Source organism: Anolis carolinensis, chromosome 6 (genome assembly GCF_035594765.1).
Source record: "Anolis carolinensis isolate JA03-04 chromosome 6, rAnoCar3.1.pri, whole genome shotgun sequence".
Classification (NCBI taxonomy): domain Eukaryota; kingdom Metazoa; phylum Chordata; class Lepidosauria; order Squamata; family Dactyloidae; genus Anolis; species Anolis carolinensis.
Window position 1 is genome coordinate 37,222,090 of NC_085846.1, and position 20,673 is coordinate 37,242,762.

At 37.8% G+C, this 20,673-nt stretch overlaps 1 protein-coding gene across 2 annotated transcripts in view; it reads left to right on the forward strand.

Annotated features, from left to right (window-relative positions):
- Positions 1-20,673, forward strand: part of myo1d (myosin ID) — a 199,040-nt gene that overhangs the window by 73,989 nt on the left and 104,378 nt on the right. For both annotated transcript variants that reach the window (XM_008113233.3, XM_003222416.4), the window contains exons 15-16: positions 5,084-5,250; positions 6,057-6,264. In XM_008113233.3, coding sequence (XP_008111440.2) covers positions 5,084-5,250; positions 6,057-6,264 — 375 coding nt within the window. The remainder of the gene's footprint in view (positions 1-5,083; positions 5,251-6,056; positions 6,265-20,673) is intronic.

Here is a 20,673-nt window from a genome sequence, read left to right on the forward strand (position 1 = left end):
AAGAAGGGTGTCACACATAGGTATGCCACACTCTCAATTTAAGAAAATGAATTATAACAGGTATGTTCAAAATCATCACTCACATGTTTATATATTATGTCATGGTCACATAACAAATTCAAGATCAAAATGATAACATTTTGTCATTTGAATAATAATAATAATAATAATAATAATAATAATAATAATAATAATACATTTTATTCTTTATATGTTTCTTCTCACAGCACGAGGAGGGGTAAACATAGTTTGTATATGTGTATAGTATATGAATATTACTAAAGCTACATTTTCCATTTCTTTGCTTCCTCAAAGGATGTGTGCCCAAATTTATTAAATAAATGCAGTACTACAGTATAACTGCAGGTTGTCCAGCTGCAGGGAGAGGAGGGTAATAAATCCATTATTATTTTTATTGTTATAGTCAAAGACTATATACTGCATGGCAGGGGGTTGGATTAGATGGCCGATGTGGTTTCTTCCAACGCTATGATTCTAAGACAAGAGGTGGTTCTTATATACATACGTTTTAAAATTCTGTCTTTGAACTTATTTATGCTCTTGCCGTGAGTAATGGAGTAACTGATATAAATACTAAATTCTTTTTAACCACCTCTTGGGGTTTTGGTTTTATTTCCAAAGATCATTAGGCATTTTTCTTTTTTCTCAAAAAAAGCAGCTGTGCCAAGTGACAAACCATGGTGGCATGGAGGTTTTTCTTGTTGAAGAATTCTTCTTACATGTTTTGTTATCTCTCCGTTGCTAGCTGAACATATTCCTTTCTCTCTCTTTCTTGTGGCTTCACTTGAATCCACTGTTAATGGGCTTTGTAATTACGCTTAATTCTGTCATTAAGTAAACCAGATATCTCACTGAAATGCCTGCTCTCTTGACAAACTGTGTCAGCCATTGTAAAATGCCAGGAGTGTTCAAACACTTTCATAGCAAGCTTGGCAATTAAAAAAAGAAGTTATAACAATCCATGCTGTTTTGTGTGTTAGCATGTTGCTGCATAGCAGTGTTTTGTTTTTTCTTTTGTTATATTTAGATATAGAGAGTGCCTTTTGTCATTGGTAAAGTTCCTAAAAGCAAGCCTGTTACAAGAGAATATGATTCAGAATAGAATTATGGCATATTGCTTCTGCAAAGGTACACTGCATTCATACTGTACAAATACATATCTGACAATGTAAAAAGACATACATGTCTAGATTCAACACATTGACTATAAAGGTTTGTACAAAGAAGTACTTATCTGATAGCATAATTTTACCCATAAAGAAAGTTCATATTTTAAAATGAGCATCTTCTATTGAAGCAGTATGTTCCGAACAATGTGAAAAATAAGTCTTTCAGAGTCAAGAATGGGCTTTTATCTAGAAGAAAATAATTTCCTAGTTTAGGTTGAATATTCCTAATCTGAGAATATAAAATACTCCAAAATTAAAACTTCTTTCCACTAGCCATTTGCCTTTGCCTTCGAGATGGTGGTTGTGAGATTTCTGCACATTCATTTGAGGTCATTTCACCTCGTAAATGGTTCTCAACCTGTGAGTCCCCAGATGTTTTGGGCTTCAAGTCCCAGTAATCCCAACAGATGGTAAACTGGCTTGAATTTCTGGAAGTTGTAGGCCAAAACACCTAGGGACCCACAGGTTGAGAACCACTAGCCTAGTACCATGGTAAGGAGGTTTGTGCCCAGTGAGCATCCGCTAAACCAGATCAGCCAGGACAGAGAAACAAGCTCCCCAGGTTAAAGGCAAAGTCACAAAGGTTTATTATGATTTGGACAAAAAGAATAAAAGTACAAGCAATTTGCTTCAAAAAGTACGAACATAAACTCACAGAGAAATGCATGGCATCTTATATAGTTCTGATAGCTGTTCAGACTTTCCACTCCTTCCCCTTATTGGCTAAAAAAGAGACAGGCTAGGATCTCTACCCAGATTGGTTGGGGGTTCCATTGATGTCACAGCCCTTAGGAGGAGATTCCCGTGGTGGGAAGAATGACAGGCGGTTGTTGGTCAGCTCAAAGAACCAATCTGTTGCAGAGATCCCTTGGGAACGGTCCATGAGGAAATAATGGTGTGTAATACCCTGATGAGTCTGATTAACTTAAATGTTCAGTTCCGAGTGAGACAAAGGTGCAAGACCCAAAAGACAAAGGTGATGATTGTAGACAATGAAGGGCTTGGCTGCCAGTGTAGTGAGTTAATGAATTTATACCTGCTAAGCTCCCTCTCAAACGGGATCAGCAGACTCTCAGCTTCAAGTTAAATAGACAGGCACCCTGAGTGTATTTTGTTGACAAAAAGGATCATCTTTCTGCATACATATACAAGGACTCTGATAGGTATTTGGCTTGGGAAATAGCTGAAGGGATCCTGACCATCATTTTCCTTTCCCAAGAGATTATTCTTTCAGGGATTGACACAGTACATAAAAGATACAAGCTATACAGAAATCATCAAATTGATTCATTTTATTAAAGGGTTAGTTAAAGTTTGTAGGGTACAGCTGCTGCTTGGTCTGTTCCAGAACTTCTACCACAGTGGTTCTCAACCTGTAGGTCCCCAAATGTTTTAGTCTTCAATTCCCAGAAGTCCTAATAGCTGGTAAACTAGCTGGGATTTCTGGGAGTTGTAAGTCAAAACACCTGGACGTACACAGGTTGAGAACCACTGCTCCAACGCTTCTGCGTTTTGCAACTCTGGGTTTGCAGAATATGTTTTAATAAAAAGAAAATAATTATAGTATTTGCTTTAAGTTTCTTGATGAATTATAATGGGGGGGGGGAGGTGGGTTGCTGTGGCTTGACAACACATTCATAAGGCTGACACTGGCAGCTGACAGGCTCCCCAGAGACCTTATACAGTACATATTGAATTTTTTTTTAATGCAGGTGTCTGGTTTCTTATATCTTCAGTCTCTTCATTCCTCAGTCTCTGTCTCTCTAGTCTGACATCTCATACACAGCACAAGTAGAAAACAAATGAGACATGAGGCTGGACATAGATGCTATGATCTGTGACATTGCAGGAGGTATGGATTTGCATTGAGCACTCTACTCAGTTTGTTGCTATTGGACAGATATTCCAAAATATAAAAAAAAAATCCAAGCAACTCAGATACGAGATAATTTGTAGTAGAGTGAACATTGTCAGTAGAGCAATTTTCCATCTTGCTTTCACAGAGCCATTCCCCAGTTTGAAGAAGAGAGTAGTTGCAGCATATTGACTACATGGCATTTTTTGCATTGGTTTAGTCTTTTGTAAAAGACTATATGCCCCCCAAAAGCTTCAAAAGTGGAAGCTCATGCAATTAAATCTTACCTGCATTGAAAAAAAAAGGATCTTGGTCAGCAGCAGTTGAAGTGAAATTAATGATGAATATATAAAACTCAGATACTTGCCAAACTCAAGCTTTCACATCTTTCTGACCAACAGGCTAGAAGAGTAGCCTGTTGGGCCGGGCTGTGGCGCAGGCTGTTGATCAACCAGCTGCAGCCAGCTGCAGTGAATCACTCTGACCAGGAGGTCATGAGTTCGAGGCCAGCTCGGAGCCCCGTGTTTGTCTTGTCTTTGCTCTATGTTAAGGCATTGAATGTTTGCCTTATATGTGTAATGTGATCCACCCTGAGTCCCCTTCGGGGTGAGAAGGGCGGAATATAAATACTGTAAATAAATAAATAAATAAATATGAGTAGTAATACTACATAAATCTAACAAAGAGTGTGGGCAAAGCCCTTACCTCTGTCATCATTATTAGTAGCAGCGGTATTATTTTATATTGCAATGATTTTAGCATGTAGTAATCTGGGAAATTTGAAAAATTCATACTGCATAAAAGTACAGTAATACAATGTCCAGAGATGAAGGTATAAAATGCTTTTATCCACTAAGATTCTGGGTTGGTAATATTTCTTGGGCAGTTTGCACAAGTGTAATATAATATTGGCATTACCTACTGGGAACAGCTGATTTCCTCCTGTCACCTTGACATGTCACAACTTGCTTTTGAGTCCCCCTCAGTTTCAAATTAAACCTAGGGGGACATTAAAACAAAGCCTATTTCCATGGAACACTAGTATACATAATATGAAGAGGTGTTGTATGACGAAAAAATGTAATTTCCCTTGGGTGCATTGTATTTGTTGGTAGTAGTGAAATTTTTAATACTGATCAAAATGGCATGCTGTTAATGGTGTGAATATTTCCAGAAATGTTCCAATGGCCTTATAAATAGAGATGTTAGCAGTGAACATTCATATCTTAGCTTCTGTGAGAATGTAAGAGTCATCACTTTGACACAGATCAAAATCTCTAGACAGGATTTATTTGAGGAGGAGCTCTGTCAGTGAGATTAAAGACTGGAAACCTGATTTGGATGTTTCAGAAGAGAAGCAGCCTGAGGGGTGGAGCTTAGAGTTAGGTAACTGAGCAAAAGAAATAGGAATCAGGAGAAATAAGATGAAGGAAAGAGAAGCAAGGGCAGGCGGAAAAAATAAGTGCCAAAACAGCTAGAAATATGGATCATGGAAGCAAGTGTTTGTGGGGAAACCTATGCATTTTAGATAAAGTATAATATTGCTCACTTGGAAAGGTCGTAAAACACAGAGGTGAAAATTTCAGGATCCATACCTAGTAGGTCGTCAAAAGAAGGAGTTTCTGTTTAAACTGGGTTGGATGACTGGCAGACATTGGCTTCCTATAAGATCTCCGACAATGGCACCCTTTGCCATGTCTCAGTAGCACCTAATTTTTAAAAATAACTTAAAAATTGAAGGAAGTGGATGTGATATTGAGAGTGATATTGAGAATCATGTGTCACTCTTTCCCCTATTTCCATGTAGATTTGCCTTTCTTTCTATTTTATGGGTTTGGATGCTGGGAAGAAATCAGCTGAGCAGACAATAAATGTTATTAGCCTAGGCTAAACTAAATTTTCCTGTTTCCTTATATTATAATCAATAATCCAGTTATTTATTTTATCCTTCCTTCAGAAAAGTGCCTTGTGACATCCTGCTACTTTGCATTTAAGCTCTTAGTATAAAGACTGATAGTTTTTCATTGCTTCCCTTTAGGAACCATACTATGTCCGCTGCATTAAGCCCAATGACAAAAAATCACCACAGATATTCGATGAGGAACGTTGCAGGCATCAGGTGGAATACCTTGGCCTCTTGGAGAATGTGCGAGTTCGACGAGCAGGGTTTGCCTATCGCCAGACATATGAGAAGTTCCTTCATAGGTAACAAAATATAAGAACTTGTCAGACTTCCAATATTTTGAGAAACCATTTATTTTAAAGGCAAAAAATTGTGTGGTATATTATGGTATTGGCATTTTAACACAAATCCTAGCGCCTGGTTAATGTCGCTTTTGTGTTTTCGTTGTTAAACCCACAAGGGTTTCAGATTTAAGTCTTGGTTCTGTGGACATAATATCTTCATAGTTTCTTTAGAATAGGTTCATTATCAACATTTAAAAGAGACTGGGCTCCTTTTTCACATCTTTTCTCTCAAGAAAGAAGTACAAAAATACTCTCCCCTCTTGTGTTTAGCAAGTAGAGAACTGGAATCAACTGCAAAGGTTTGGCTGTCTGAGTACATAAAATATGTATGTGTTCCCTGTGGCAGAGTAAGAGCTTCTCAACAGAACTAAATAAAAATGTGCACACACGCCCTTTGTTGCAAGGCCAAAAACAATTGTGGACAAAATGTAACAGTCACGGATAGATATGAATAATTATCCATAGTTGCCCAGTCCACTAACAACTGGAATTTACTTAAATCATGGTAGTTAAGTTGAAAATATACTGTTTTTCAAAGCATCAACACTCCATAGAATGGAAATATAATCCACATCTTTTTTGATGGGAACTTTTGTCTGACAGAAGTTACAAATTCAGTTGGCTTATCTTAGAAGTCCATTTGATAGGGTAGGGAAGAAAGGAGAGAAGAGTGATTAATGAACCCTCATAGTAATGCATGTTGAGTTGGACAGCACTGAAGAATATAAATGGGTATAAAATAATCCCTGAATTAATTGCTGCAGGTACAAGATAATCCCTGAATTTACTTGGCCAAATCACAAACTGCCATCTGACAAGGCAGCTGTAAAGAAACTGATTGAACACTGTGGATTTCAAGATGATGTAGCCTATGGGAAGACCAAGATTTTTATTCGCACACCACGGACACTCTTCACATTAGAAGAACTCCACGCCAAGATGCTTGTATGGGTTGTTCTCTTTTTACAAAAGGTGAGAGACGGTCATGAAAGCTAATTTGAAACTACTTATCTGTAACCAGGTTCAGAAGGTATTTCCCTGTGGAAGAGTCCCAGTTATGGTTTAACTTTTACCTTTATCTGTAGGCTGAATCCGTCACAATTTTAATTTGGCTGTAAATGAGCATATGTTTTCCCTCATAGAAATTAGCAATTGCCCATCATGAGCAAAGAGCCCCACATTTTTGTCCAGGATCATTTGAATTATCCTTATCATAATTTAAATGTATCACAGTTTTTTAAAAGCAACCAAATCAAATAAGAACATCTCAGAACAATTAATTTTAAGTGGCTTTAGTAATCCCTGCTTCTGTCAAACACCATGCCAGGAATAGGCAGGTAGTATGTTGGTTCTTTGAACCAGAGTGGGTAGCTAGCTTTGGTGGTTTTCTGCCATTGGGATGATCCGGGTGCTGCAGGGGCTACCAAAAATATTCTTTCCCAAAAGTATTTTAAAAGAGACAATTCAGTATTCCTTTTTGCCAGAATGAAGGTCACATGTGTCAAAGTCAAGTATCACAGCCCAAATCCGACCCACCATGTCATTTTATGTGGCCCTCCAGATGCTAGACTGCAACTTCTGTATTCCTCGTCATTAGACATTACTAGAACTGATAGGAGTTGTGATACAGTAACATCTGGAAGGCTGCCGTTTGTCTTCTTAGTCAGGAAAGTGGAGTTTGAATTTAGATACACAGCTTGCAGATATGAGGTCTGATTTTAAAATGTCGAACTTTTCCCCAGTCTTAGAGCTACAAGTGCTCTTGGGTTGCACTTCCCATTGTCTCCACTCCACATGGTGGATAAGCAAAAGTGATGGGAGTTGTTGTTCTGTACCATCTGGGGACCCTAACTGAGTCAAAAATAGAGCTCTGACCACAGTGTAAAAAAAAGTGATAGTTGGCCCTCTGTATCTATGGATTCGCCATCTGTGGATTCCACGGCCCCTTTGAAGGCACTCAAGGAAAATGAGTTTGATACCCCTGGTGTAGGAGAACTGGAGGGAATTGGAGCTTAAAAACCAGCCTCACCTCTATTTCAAAGTGGAGATTTTCACTTTGTTTTCCTTTATGTTTTCCCCTAATTTAAATAGTAAGTTGCTGGTGTTATGAAAGAATGAGTAAGATAAAACATGCATTTAGGATGAATATATATTAAGTAGACTATAGGAACATCTAGGCATCCGTCTGCATGTTTTCTAGAGAAGAGGGCTAGAAATACCGGTCCTCTTGAAAACATGAGGCATGTCCAGTTAAAACAGCTGTGTATCTCCTCTGTGTACACTATAGTCAAATATACTACTAGCAAAAAACGAGCAATATATGCTAATATATGGTTGTTGTAAATAACCTTTGTGTACCACGTGACTTTGGAAAAATACGCCATTTGCCAATTTATTGCAAATAAAGGCTGAAATTGTCAGTGCTTCTTGCAAGGTAGACTACAAATGTTTATGCATTCTCTTTTATGCCTGTCAATGCTAAGAAGGTATAGCTGATGGTTAGTTATATGTCCATCCTCTTTGTCTAATGGGCAGGAATAATTCCTGATATTCTTGCTGTCTCTTGTATGACAGTTTTTCCTGGTACTAAACTATCTCAAATTATAATCAGTACTTGAAATGGTAAATCACAGGGGTTTGGTGCTGCTTTGTGGTAGCTTGCCCCATTTATAGTTGCTATCAGCAGGAAGGAGGAAATTAATTTTTCATGTGACTATTGATTCTTTACAGTGAGCATTAAATAAACATAAAAGGAAGTCAATGGAAATTTGAAGGTTCTTGCAACACCATTATTTTCCTTCAGAGGTCTTGCTTTTTATTAGAAGAGTAAATATAAGCTTTAGCTGTCTTGGAAAGCTTTGAAATTTTTTATAGTTTTTAAATTTTAAAAATAATATAATTCCTCTTAGCTTTTCTCAATCATTTCATACTTAAGAGTTGTTACTTTTTTTCCAGCAGAGGGGGCCCTTGTAAGTTGTCATTGCTGATAAACCTGATATAAAAAGTAGGCAAAATGCATGGGGGAGGGAGCAATTTTGCTTCTTTGTCACACAGTTGAATGCATCTCCCTTAAATTTTTTTTACTGATGGCAACTCCCCTAAATTAAAGCACTGCATTTTTATTTGCTGATGAACATTCTTTTGTTGTTCCTTGCATCTCAAGCCTGTCTCTTTGTATCTTGCACATCCTGTGAGGATAAAGGAGGATGGTGACAGTAATGCTGAAGGAATTGGTTGCAGTCCTGGAGTGCAGAAATATTGGAGAATATAGAAACAGAAATGTAGTTGAAGCATTTCATTTTGGGGATAAAGTATGGGTCGTGGATTAATTTGATAATAGAACTGTCACAGTTGGAATTCCTGGTTGCCTCTTTTGTTATCGATTTGTTGGTAATTAATATTATTATATTCTTGAAGAGATATCTTTGAATATGGTTTACTTCTCTCTGCTTTTTGCTATTCACTGAACAGGAATTAATCCGTTATCAGACTCACCAAACTATGGAGTTGATTTCTATCCTAACAAATCTTTTGTATATTACTTAAATGTATACCCTGCCTTTCTATGCTGTTTGTGAAGTAAGAATAGAAACAATATTTGAAAATAGTTTTTTTAATAGATGAAAATGAGTGTTAGGAAACCTTAATGAGGAAAAATTCAGGCTGATCAGCATCTTTACAGTTCAGGAATTGTGGTGAATATTTATCCTTGAAGGATTTTTTTGCACAGAAAACAGGATTTCTTCACAAAATATAATTTTTGCACAGGAAATGCTGTTTCTTGTGCAGCAAATGCTATTTTCTTGATTAGACACACACATTTTGCATGGTTGTTTTTTTTTGCAATCAGGGAAGATTTTGAATATTTTCTCATAACAGTAAGAAAATTGCTAAAATTTCTCATTGAAATCAGCAAAAAAAAATATCCCTATTCTGAGGTGGGTAACAGAAGTCTTCACCATTCCATGAAAAACCAACCAGGAGCCGGGGTAAATAGATTCCCTTCACATGGGTTTTCCACTTTCTTATGATTTTGCCAGAGCTGCTGAACTTGCTGACTGAAAGATCGGCGGTTTGAATCCAGGGAGCAGGGTGAGCTCCTGCTATTAGCTATAGCTTCTGTCAACTTAGCAGTTCGAAAACATGCAAATGTGAAAAATCAGTGGATACTGCTCTGGCAGGAAGGTAACGGCGCTCCATGCAGGCATGCCAGTCACATGATCTTGGAGGTGTCTACAGCTTATAAATAAGCTCTTCGGCTTATAAATGGAGATGAGCACCAACCCACAGAGTCGGACACAACTAAACTTAATGTCAGGAGAAAACCTTTACCTTTACCTTATGACTTTGCCAGATGTGTCTTCTATGTTGGTGTGATACAGAGAAGAGTCTTTTCTGAGATTCTTAAAAGCCTGGACAGGTTTATATACCGGGAGGTAATCTTTGTGCCAGTTTTACCCCATGCCCTATAAGGCTTTAAGAGTCATAACTGTCCTTTCACTTGTACCTAGATCTCCCAAGGTTCATCTCAACACCATAAAATCTGTACTTATACTAAGCTTCCTTAAATAATGATAACAAAGGAAGAAAAATGTGAGCTTTTGATGGCGTTTATCCACCAAAAGTTCATATTTAATATTCTTGCTTATTTAGTGTTATTTACATCAAATAAACGTGCAAACTTTAAAAAGACCCAGACACGTTTGCAAAATTATGTTCGTCTGCTGGGAATTTCTGTTCAGTGTTATCTCTTAAGAAGTACATGGGGCTTAATGCTTCATGTAATAGTGGCTCTCAATCAGAGTTCTCACATTTCTCCCCACATATTTTTGCGCTGCTTATTTCTGTAAAGCATACTATAGGAATTTAGAGGCTGGTAACTTTGCATTACTGGATTTAGATTTTCCGTTTGTAGAGGCATTCGGTTTGTTGAATCTTCACTGAGGTTGAAACATCTAGACACAATGCGGTTGTAGAAGGGGATAGGCTTATTAATGTTTCAGCCCAGGCACACTGGAATGTGCCTTTCCAAATGGCTACATGTCGTTGTTGGCGGCAGTCCCTTCAGTACGGTTTGCTGACGGTCTGCATCCTTCCTACCCCCCTCTGCCTTGAGGCATTTTGGTTTCCCCAGACACTCCTCTCAGGAGACATGTCAATCAAGATCTTGCAGCTGCTGTTGCCATAGCAACATTTCTGGCCTAAGTGATGGTAGGGAGAGGGGGTGGGAATGAGCCGATGCAGAGAGGAAATGAGAACAAAAGCCCTGGCTGCTTTGTCATAATTTCATATTTCGCTTCTCTCTCTGTCCCAACATGCCCTGAAAGCTGGGTACAACAGGATCTGTTATCCCCCCCCTTCCCCAATACATCCATGATTGACAAAAGATACCATTTTCATATCAGATTACAGACCTACCATTGTAATTGCAGAAGGGCTTCTGCATAGTGACCCACATCAAGGGTGATAATAAGAAGCCTGCCATCTGTTTTGAAGACATTTGCCATCTTGTTCGATGGGGTTGCAGACATGTGGTGAGAAAACACATGGTCATGTGTCTTATGTAACACATATTCAGAAGGAAATACTCAGACACATCCTCCAGTTTCTGAACACCTACATCACAGCTTTCCAAACGTTTCATGTTGGTGATATACAGTTTTGACAGGCATCTTTTCACAAATGAAAGGTTTTCATGAAATTTGTTGTTACCCCAAACATTTTGTTATTACAATTTATGTGTGTGTGTGTGTGTGTATCTCCTATAACAATTGGTTTAACCTCCAGTTGGCTAGTAAGACTGAATTACTGTGTTACAAAATGATGCATGCCTATGTAGTGTGTCACCAAGATGACATGTTTGGAAAGCTCTTCCATAGAGTGAAATCACTGGCAAGTACCTCCTTCCCTCTGGTAAGTTTTATGTTTTATCATAGAAAAACATATTGACCTTAAATATGAATTCTGAGAATCAGTATAACCCATTTGCAGAGTTAAAATTATGTTGGATGCAGTTCCAAAAATACAGTGTTTTGACTCTCCTAAGGCAGATTAAAATGTACCAGGAAAACAGGGATTGTCCCTGAGCCTACAACGAAAGTAATAAAATAATAATAATATTTCCATAGATATTGGTTTTGGAGGCCATTTGTTAATTTTTAGAGCTTGCCCTCTGAGAACCAGAAGACTTTCCTGCTGTAATGTTGAGAGCAGGCTCTGAAAGACAGATTGCATTGGAGGCATGCTGGAAACCATACAGCAAAGCTCTTTGCCTATGCAGAATTTATCTGACTTGTTTCAGTTTTGGTGCCTGGAGGATCAGCTGTGCTTTGACAGTGTGAAATGTTGTTTGCCAAGCAGTTCAGGCGAGTGTGAAGAAGGGCTGGTGCAAAAGAGCGCATGTGCATGCATGCTATAGTAAGCATGAAAATATTTTTCTAAGATTCATACAACCATAGTACGTCTCAGGCACACTGCATTGACATTTAAATTTAGCGAGGGCTGACTTGGTTTTGGAATATATTTGCTGTGCATCTGTGCTTGCTGGTTTGTGGTTTAATGTACACAGCTTGTATTTGGTGGAAGAAAGATTCAGGGATTAAGCAGAAGGGGCTCTTCCCTCCATGAAATTAGAACTGGTTTCCTACTTAACAGCATTTAGACAGTCTTCTTTCCTCTTTCCTGCCAATTCCCATTTTCTTTAAAAGCACAGTGTATGATATTAAAATAACATTTTGGAGATTGGTTTCCATAGCTCTAACCTGGCTCACCATTGTGAACCATGGAACCATTGTGATGTAGTGGTTCAAACGTTGGACTGGGATTCCAGGAGAACAGCATACAAATCTTTAGTTAGCCATGGAAACTCGCTAGGTAACCTTAAGCAGGTCAAACCTTTTTTTTTTTAAGAGAAAGGCAGTGGCAAATATCCTCTAAATAAATCTTGCCAAGAAGATGCCACGAACCATTTACCTTAGGGTTCACATGTCATAAAGTCTTGGAGACGTAGAACAGGAGCACCAGTTCTAGCCTAGCTAGCTTTCTGCTCTTCTCCTCAGTCTAATTTTCTCATGTTCTTCATTGTTGATATCTTAATGAATCAACAGCGTACAATTGTGTGTATCTGTGCAAGAAAGCAGTAAGCTAGATTGTTGTAATTTCTTGCATTAGTTTCAAACATAGCAAAATAGACTATTTAGCAAGGTTGCAACTGGCCTGATATTTCAATCTAGTCATTCCTCCTTCCATAAGTAGGTAAAGCTTTCCCCCTAACATTAAGTCTAGTCGTGTCCAACTCTTAATGTAAGGAGAAAACATTTCTAAGCTGAAGAGCCGGTGCTGTCCATAGTCACCTCCAAGGTCATGTGGCCAGCATTACTGCATGGAGCACCGTTACCTTCCCGCCGGAGTGGTACCTATTGATCTATTCACATGTGCATGTTTTCAAACTGCTAGGTTGGCAGAAGCTAAGGCTAAAAATGGGCACTCATTCCGCTCCCTGGATTTGAACCTCTGACCTTTTAGTCAGCAAGTTCAGCAGCTCAGCGGTTTAACTCGCTGCACCATCAGCTAGTGAGAGATAAAGTGCAAAAAGAAGTAGCCTTTAAACGTTAATGAAGACGAAAGGAATGTTTTTTCTTAATTTTTTCTAGTAAGAAAAATATTAACATCCAGATTTAAGCTATGCATTTATTATGGCCTTGTATAGAGTGGTGTATGTTGAGTATTGGACTGTGATTCTGGAGACCAGGGTTTGAATCTCTGCTCAGCCATAGAAATCCACTGGATAATCTTGGGCAAATCACACTCATTCATCCTCGGAGGAAGGCATAGCCAAGAAGCCACTGTGATAGGTTCACCAATCTAGAGTCTGTGTTGAACTCCTCAGGTCCATTTCTTTCTCAAGATTATAGTTCTGACTTCATTGAAGGATATTGGGCATTTTAAATAAAACTTTCAATTATGGTACATTGGATTTTAAATTGTTTCTTATGGTAGGGTGGAAGCCATTGAAAATCCCGGAAAGGTTCTTTCTGCTGTCATTTATTCAAGTGATTTCTGATTTTCTCTCTCATTTTTCCTTTTTCTCCCTAAGCATATTCGGGCAACGTAGATAGAGGTTCTCCTCCACCTGTCCCCAAGCTTTACCACCCAAAGAACCATATTTTCATACATAATATGATGCATCTTGCACATTTAAACAGATGGATTTATGCTGTATTTGCACATTTAAAAATGAATATGTTTGTCAGAAATACAATTCATTTCATTTCCTGTGGGTACAACATAAATTGCCCTTCAGTTGTCACTAAAGAGGAATTAAAAATGAATGTGCTTCCTAATAGGGGAGGGATTAGTTCAGAGTTGTCTTGATGGGCTTCAAAGACTTCATCCAGAGACCTCAGCTTGCAGCAGATCAAGACCCAAAATTCGTATTCAGCAGAGAGCTGAATTCTGTGAGCAAACTAAATTACTTATCAATGGTACAAGCTCTATTAAATGAACAGTGACAGTCTGTTCAGATTGTACTGTGGTGGGACTTTGATTAAAATGCAGTACTCATGTTAAACGGCTTTTATTTATTTAAAGCATATCTGCCTTGCACTCCAACTGAAAAGGCTCCAAGAACAAAGTCGTTCTTGCCCTCAGTTTACAAGCTTAATAAAACAGAGAAAGAGAAACAGATGTGGATGGAGGAGGAAAGCAGTAAACTCAGGCACCTATTTTTGTAACAGCTAAAAGGAAAACAGCTCAAGTACCTGGTGGAATGGCACCTGTTACCTGACAGTTGAAAGTAAGGAAAAACATAAGATGACTGGTCTCATAATACAGTTGATAGATTAGCCCTGCTTCTTTTCTTATGTCTTAACAGTACAGCAATGAAGAGAAAAGAGGAATGACTTAACATCATATCAGGTAACATGATCTCAAAAAACCATGCTAAGGGCCCTTTTACATTATAAAAATATAGCAGTAAGTGACATGACTGCACCCAGTTGAATTCTGGTGTTTTTAGAGAGTCACACTGGTTCTCAACATCTTGTCTTCTGAATGGTTTGAACTTCAGCTTCCATGACACCCATACTAAAAGACAAGGAAGTTAAGGACGGATGGGAGTTTTTCAAAAGTGAAATACTCAAGGCGCAAATGCAAAACAGTACCAACAAAGAAAAAAAAATAAGACGAGTGCAAAGAAGCCAGAATGGATGTCCAAAGAACTTCTAACTAGGCTAAGACTCAAAAGAGACATGCACAAGAAGTGGAAAAGTAGAGAAATCACCAAAGAAGAATTCAAATGAATAGCCAACTCCTGTAGGGAAAAGGTTCTCAAGGTTAAAGCGCAAAATGAGCTCAGGCTTGCCAGGGACATTAAAAACAATAAAAAGGCTTCTTTGCTTACATTGGTAGAAAAAGGAAGCACAAGGAGGCGATAGGGCCTCTGCGAGAAGATGGGGTGATGGTTACAGTGGACAAGGAAAAGGCAGAACTACTTAATGCCTTCTTTGCCTCGGTCTTCTCACAAAAAGAAAGCCGTCCTCAACCTCAGCAACATGGAATGAATGAAGGATTAGGGGAAATCTAACCCCAAATAGAGAAACAACTTGTCCAGAAACACCTGGCCGATAGAACAGTACATCTTTGGATTTAATATGTATGCTTCAGTGACTTTGTGCACTGAGGATTTACCCCAAACATTATGAATGGCATTTCGTATTTCAAAAGTACATCCATTTCAGCTCTCGGCGTGTTTTTAAAGATTTACAGGGGGTTAGTTGTGCAAAATAGTTTGCAATGTGAAGTGTGAGTTCTCTCAAAAAAGTAGTAGAAGACAGGATAAAATACTTTTGAAAGATGATTATTTGTGCAATGCCATCACTGTACATGGCATTTTAAAACTAAAGCAATAACATAGTTCCCTGTCCTTATGCTTTCCATTTATTAAGAAATAGCAAAGAATTAAAAGGAGATGGCAGCGCAGTAGGGGATTAGGCCCAGAAGATATTGCCTCTTTTTTATTCCCTCCAAGACCATAGCAGTGGCAGTTAGGATGAGGGATGAACCTAGGCATGTGCCTGGCTCTTCTTTTCGCTCTCCAAAACTATAATAATGACAGTCAAGATAGAGGGAGGGGCAAATAATAGGTCAACAAGAAACATAATTAAAGATATACATATGTAATGTACAATTATTTATGTCCAAAGGTTAGTATATGAAATACGTTATATTAAAACATACAGTATATTACAATAATAATTTAATTGGCATTGTGACTTCTGATTTTCAGTTTGGAATTCACTTAACAGAATGCTATGATAAGCAGTAACAATTATGTAAAATCATCTTATACATAATGAGAAATTTGCCTCAAACCCTATGGTTTTTCTTAAAATAGTAACAGATCCATCTTTCTCCCATCATCCAAAATATTTCTCCCATATTTTGAGCTACATTCTTTTTAAAATCCTCATATCAGCATATGGTAGAACCTGCATGCAACCAGCTTAAGAAAGATGTTGATCCACTGTATGGCCTTGAGATCTAGTGGTAGTACCTTAAAGGTATATGATATGCTGTTGTTGAGTTATTAATTGCCTTCAAGTCAACTTTGATGTGTGACAGCACTATGAATGAGTGACTATCAGGTCACTCTGTCATCCACAACCTTGCTCAGGTTTTGCAAACTCAAGGCAATGGGTTCCTTGTTTGAGTTTATTTATCTGCAATGTGGTCTTCCTCTTTTGATAATGCCTCCCATCTTACCAAGCTTTATTGTTTTTTCTAGTGAGTCATGGCTTTTCATGACACAATCAATGCACAACATTCTCAGTTTAGTCTTCTTGACCTCCAGGGATATCTCAGGACTGATTTGCTCTAGGACCCATTTATTTGTCTTTTTGACAGTCCAGGGTATTGTCAGAACTCTTTTCCTGATTTTTCCCTTTAAAGCCAGTCATAGAATTTGGTAATATAATGGCATGGACAATTCTGATTTTGATACTCATTGTATGTTTTACATTTTGGGATCTTGTTTAGTTCCTTCATAGCTTCTCTTCTAAGTTGTAGTCTCCTGATTTTTTGACCACAGTCTCCATTTTCAATAATGACAGAGCCAGGGTAAAGGAAATCTTTGACTTAATGTCCTCATTGTCTGCTTTAAAGTTATAAAATAATCTGTAGTCTTTATTATTTGCTTAATGTCAAACTCTAAAACTGCCTTTGTACTTTCTTTTTTGGCTTCCTTTAGTAATCTTTCCAAGTTTCTGTTATTTTCTGCTAAATAGCATGATATAATCTGCATGTTTTAAATTGTTGATGTTTCCTCCTCCAGTTTTCACACCTCTTTCCTCATAGTCTAATTAAATAATCTTGAAACCAAAAATGTATTTGCTGGCAAATGTAATGCTCAGTGGTAACAAGTGCAGTCTTTGTAATTTACCAAAAAAAAGATGTGCACTACAGTGGCTGCATGCTTAGAATTCCTTCTTTAAAAACAAAAGTGTTAGAACACCAAAGCTTTCAACTATTGAAATTAAACCTCGGGGTGCATCTGTGCTGTAGAATGAATCCACTTCAACAGCCCTGGCTCAATGCTGTGGAGTTATGGGGGCTGCAGTTTGGGATCGTGTGGGCTGCCAAAGGATGCTTCACCAAACTACACATCCCAGCATTGCACAGCCTTGAGCCATGGAAATTAAATTAAACATGATGTCTCTCAAATAGGAGCTCCAGGTAATCCTGGTTCAGCCTAAGATTATCCTATTACGCAAATCTAATGTTTACCCTAATTTTGAGAGTAATTTAGCCCCAAAAAGATGAGCATTAGATTCAAGTAAATACGGTACTTTGTTTTATGTGCCTATATGTGCCTTCAAGTCAACTATTGTCTTACGGCTAGCTATCCAACAAATTTCCTAGGGTTTTCTTAGGCAAGAAGTACTCAGAGGTGGCTTTGCAAGTTCCTTCCTATGAATCATAGACTACAGCACCATTTACTGGTAGTTTCTGATCCAGATACTAGTAAGGGCTGACCCTGCTTAGTTTAGCTTCCAAGGCCAGATGGGATCTGTTGCCTTTACACTTTCCTATCTTTTTATATATACGTATTTTTATGTGTCTCCTATAGAAAATATATACATACACACAATATGTGTGTGAGTGTGTGCACATTATCTCTCTCACACACATATACTTTATCAAAAAATATTCTTTGAGGCCAAGCAACAAGAAGATGTGTGTGTGGCAGGATGCATACAATGAAGGAAAAGAAAACCAAAGTCTTCAACAGTTTGCTTTTTCTTTTTGTCCACACAAGATCACTGGATTTGTTTGTTCCATCACATGTTTGCTTGCCAATATTTATGGATTGCTCACATTAAATATTCAAATACATCCCTGTTGGTATGAAATATCAGTTATAGCACTTCAGGAAGTAGTCTCAAGTCTTTATGCTGCCAACCTCTGTCTCCCAGTTAGTTTCAAAGACAAAGCACCAAATTGTGGTATTCCATCCTGAAGGATAAAGTATCCCAGGACAGTGAAATTATATTGACACCTGAAAGAGAAGGTTCACAAGTTCTTGCTCCCCTTATCTTATTTCCTTCGATGAAACTGAAAATCTGATTCTTGAGACAATAATTTCAACCCCACCTCCCACCCCTTTATGGTGGATTTGTTCCTGTGTCTAACTTGCATTTTCTACAACTTTTGAAAACAAATGGAGAGATGGGAAACTCACCATTGGGGTCCTCTTGTTTTATTTAAGGATTTATGCCCTATCAATAGCCTATAGCTTCTTGAATCAAGATAGTCCCAGTAACAGTCTAGGTTCATAGTACTCTTGTACCTGGTCTACCAGTTCTCTTGCTTGCACATGTTTCAGGAGCCCAGTTCAGTTTTTTTCTTGGTTAAACATTTGGTGTCAACTGTTTATATATCTGTTTTCATCTTTATTTTGTTTTTCATTAACGTATTACTGAGACCCAATCTCAGGAGTTTGAATAATGTCTAACCCAAATACACAATTTTCTGAACAGTGAGTGTAATGTTCCAATCATTCCTTAATGGGATTGTCTATCCTGCTTTTCCTGGAGAGAGTTAAACTGGGATTTTCCCCAAAAGACTTACAAACATTTCCTCTCTGCTTAGAATTGTTCAGGCTTGCTTTTTTGTTCTCTTCTGTAACTTGGCAGTAAATATTGTCTCTCATTCTCTTCCCATCTGTCTGTTTTTTTCACGGCCCTGGCTTGACATAACCTGTGATTTAGTAAGTCATGCAGGAAGGACCGCCTCTTGACACAAGCTTCATGAAACAAATAAATATGGTGCTAATTACCTTGGGTAATTAATCCTAGTGTAAATGGAAGAATGAGTGTACATCTGTGCTGGTAAGAAAAAGTAAGAGTGGGTGAAAAAAATTGTGAAGTTAAAAAAAATTAGGCCAGATGCTGTGATAGTGAAATCTGAAACCACAGTCAGTGGAGAGTGCAAACTGAATGAATGTCTAGGTAGATCGTATTAAGTTATACCTAGCCCTGTTTTGTGAGATGAGGAATTAGTATCTACATTCTGTTTCTGAAGAGACAAGGCTGGCAATAGCTTTCTGTCGCCTTCAGCAAAACATACGGGTTCTTGAGTTAGTGTAGAGCAGGAGCACAAAATGGTCTTTAGATCAGCAAAACTGGAGATTAAATTTAGGTGGTTTATGGGGTTAGTGAGATTAAACTGTAATTATTTTTAAAGGTTGAAGTATACAGAACACTTAGTGCAGTCTATGTTTAGATGGTAGAACTATGAATTCTACAATGAATAAAGGAGAATACCATATGTGGAATTCCTGTTCTAAATTAGTCTAGGTAAGGTGAAATAAGTTTGGACAGAGGACTCACCACTATATGAGACATGGTAAAACAACTGCCCCAATCAGCAGATTATGGGATTCATGAAAGTGTAGCATACTATTAAGTGTTTAATTTATTTTGATTATATTTTTAGTGCTAAGATAAGGAGGGAGAATCCCCCCATGAACCAGTATTTATTTTTATTGGCTGTAGTAACTACACAATTAACAGTCCAAGGTATAATCTACCTTCAGATAAATAATATTTTTAAAATGTGCAATTAGGTAAAACTGAACAACTCACCTTTTAAAAGATATTGTGATCAATCTTAATATAAACATTGTCCAAGTATGGAATTGTTCCTGAAAAAATTTGGCTACCCATAGTTATACAGTTTATATTCCTACCTAGAAAAAGAGGCCATTTTAAAAATAAGTTCTTAATCACTCTGATAAAAAACAGAGAGTGAAGAATAAATATAAATAAAGGATAGCAAAAAGATAAATAGTAGGATTTTGGTCTTTTTTCTCTTGCTTGTCATACTCACTTTGTGTAAAGTCAGCCAGAACAACCTTCAAACGCTGTAGCATAGGTCATTTCTTTTAGATCTTCTCTATACTGTTCTCTCTTCTCTAAAGTAATAGATAGAGAATAGTGTTTCTGGTTTACGGTGATAATGGGGGAGCTTTTTGGAAAGCAGCAAGGCATTCATTTCATCCTCTACTGTTCCTTGGAGTACTGAACTTTCACTCATGGATGTCTTGACACCTGAGCAATATTTCTGCCTTTTATGTGGGCCACAGTGAGGTTATAGCCACAGCAAGATTGTAGCCCGGGCAGGTACAGTGAGTTCCTGCCCTGGCCATAATTCCTTGCCCTCTCATAGTAAGAGCATTAGCTTAGATGCTGCCACAGATGAAGTCCTTGCTCTTCCTATTTGAGGAAGGATCATTGTGACACAGTTTTGTCCTCTTCTCTACTCTAAGAGAATGTTTCACTCTTGCATATCCAGGACCAAGATATTTCTTCATATTGTGCTTTCCTTCTGCCTACCCTGCATTTTTAAATAAGCCAATCCAGGAACCTTATTCTCAATCTTTTAACTTTTGTTTAAAGTAATTCTAAGGACAATTTTTCACTTAACAAGAACATTTTCCCCAATGCCCCCTTTTCTAGCTTTTTAAATAATAAACTTTAAAGTGTTTGGCCTTTTTCTCTCTAACTGGGGTCTTTTTTGAGCCCATTCTCAGATTTTGTTCATTTGTTTTTATTTCCTGGAGAATCTATTATAAGGAGAAGAAAGTAATTTGAGGAAGAATTTGTTTAAACCAAGAATTTCAATCCCCTCCCCCATGAATATTTTTGTACACCACTTAAGCTAGGACTTTCATCAACAGTCTTACATTTTTCTTGTGCCTTCTAAGTATTCCACATAAACAAGACTAGACCTAGTATTTTATTCTCTTCCATCCAGAATCTCATCTATACTGTTCCCAAAATGTCAGAAGTCGTAAAAATCTTTACTCTCTATTTTTGGGATTTT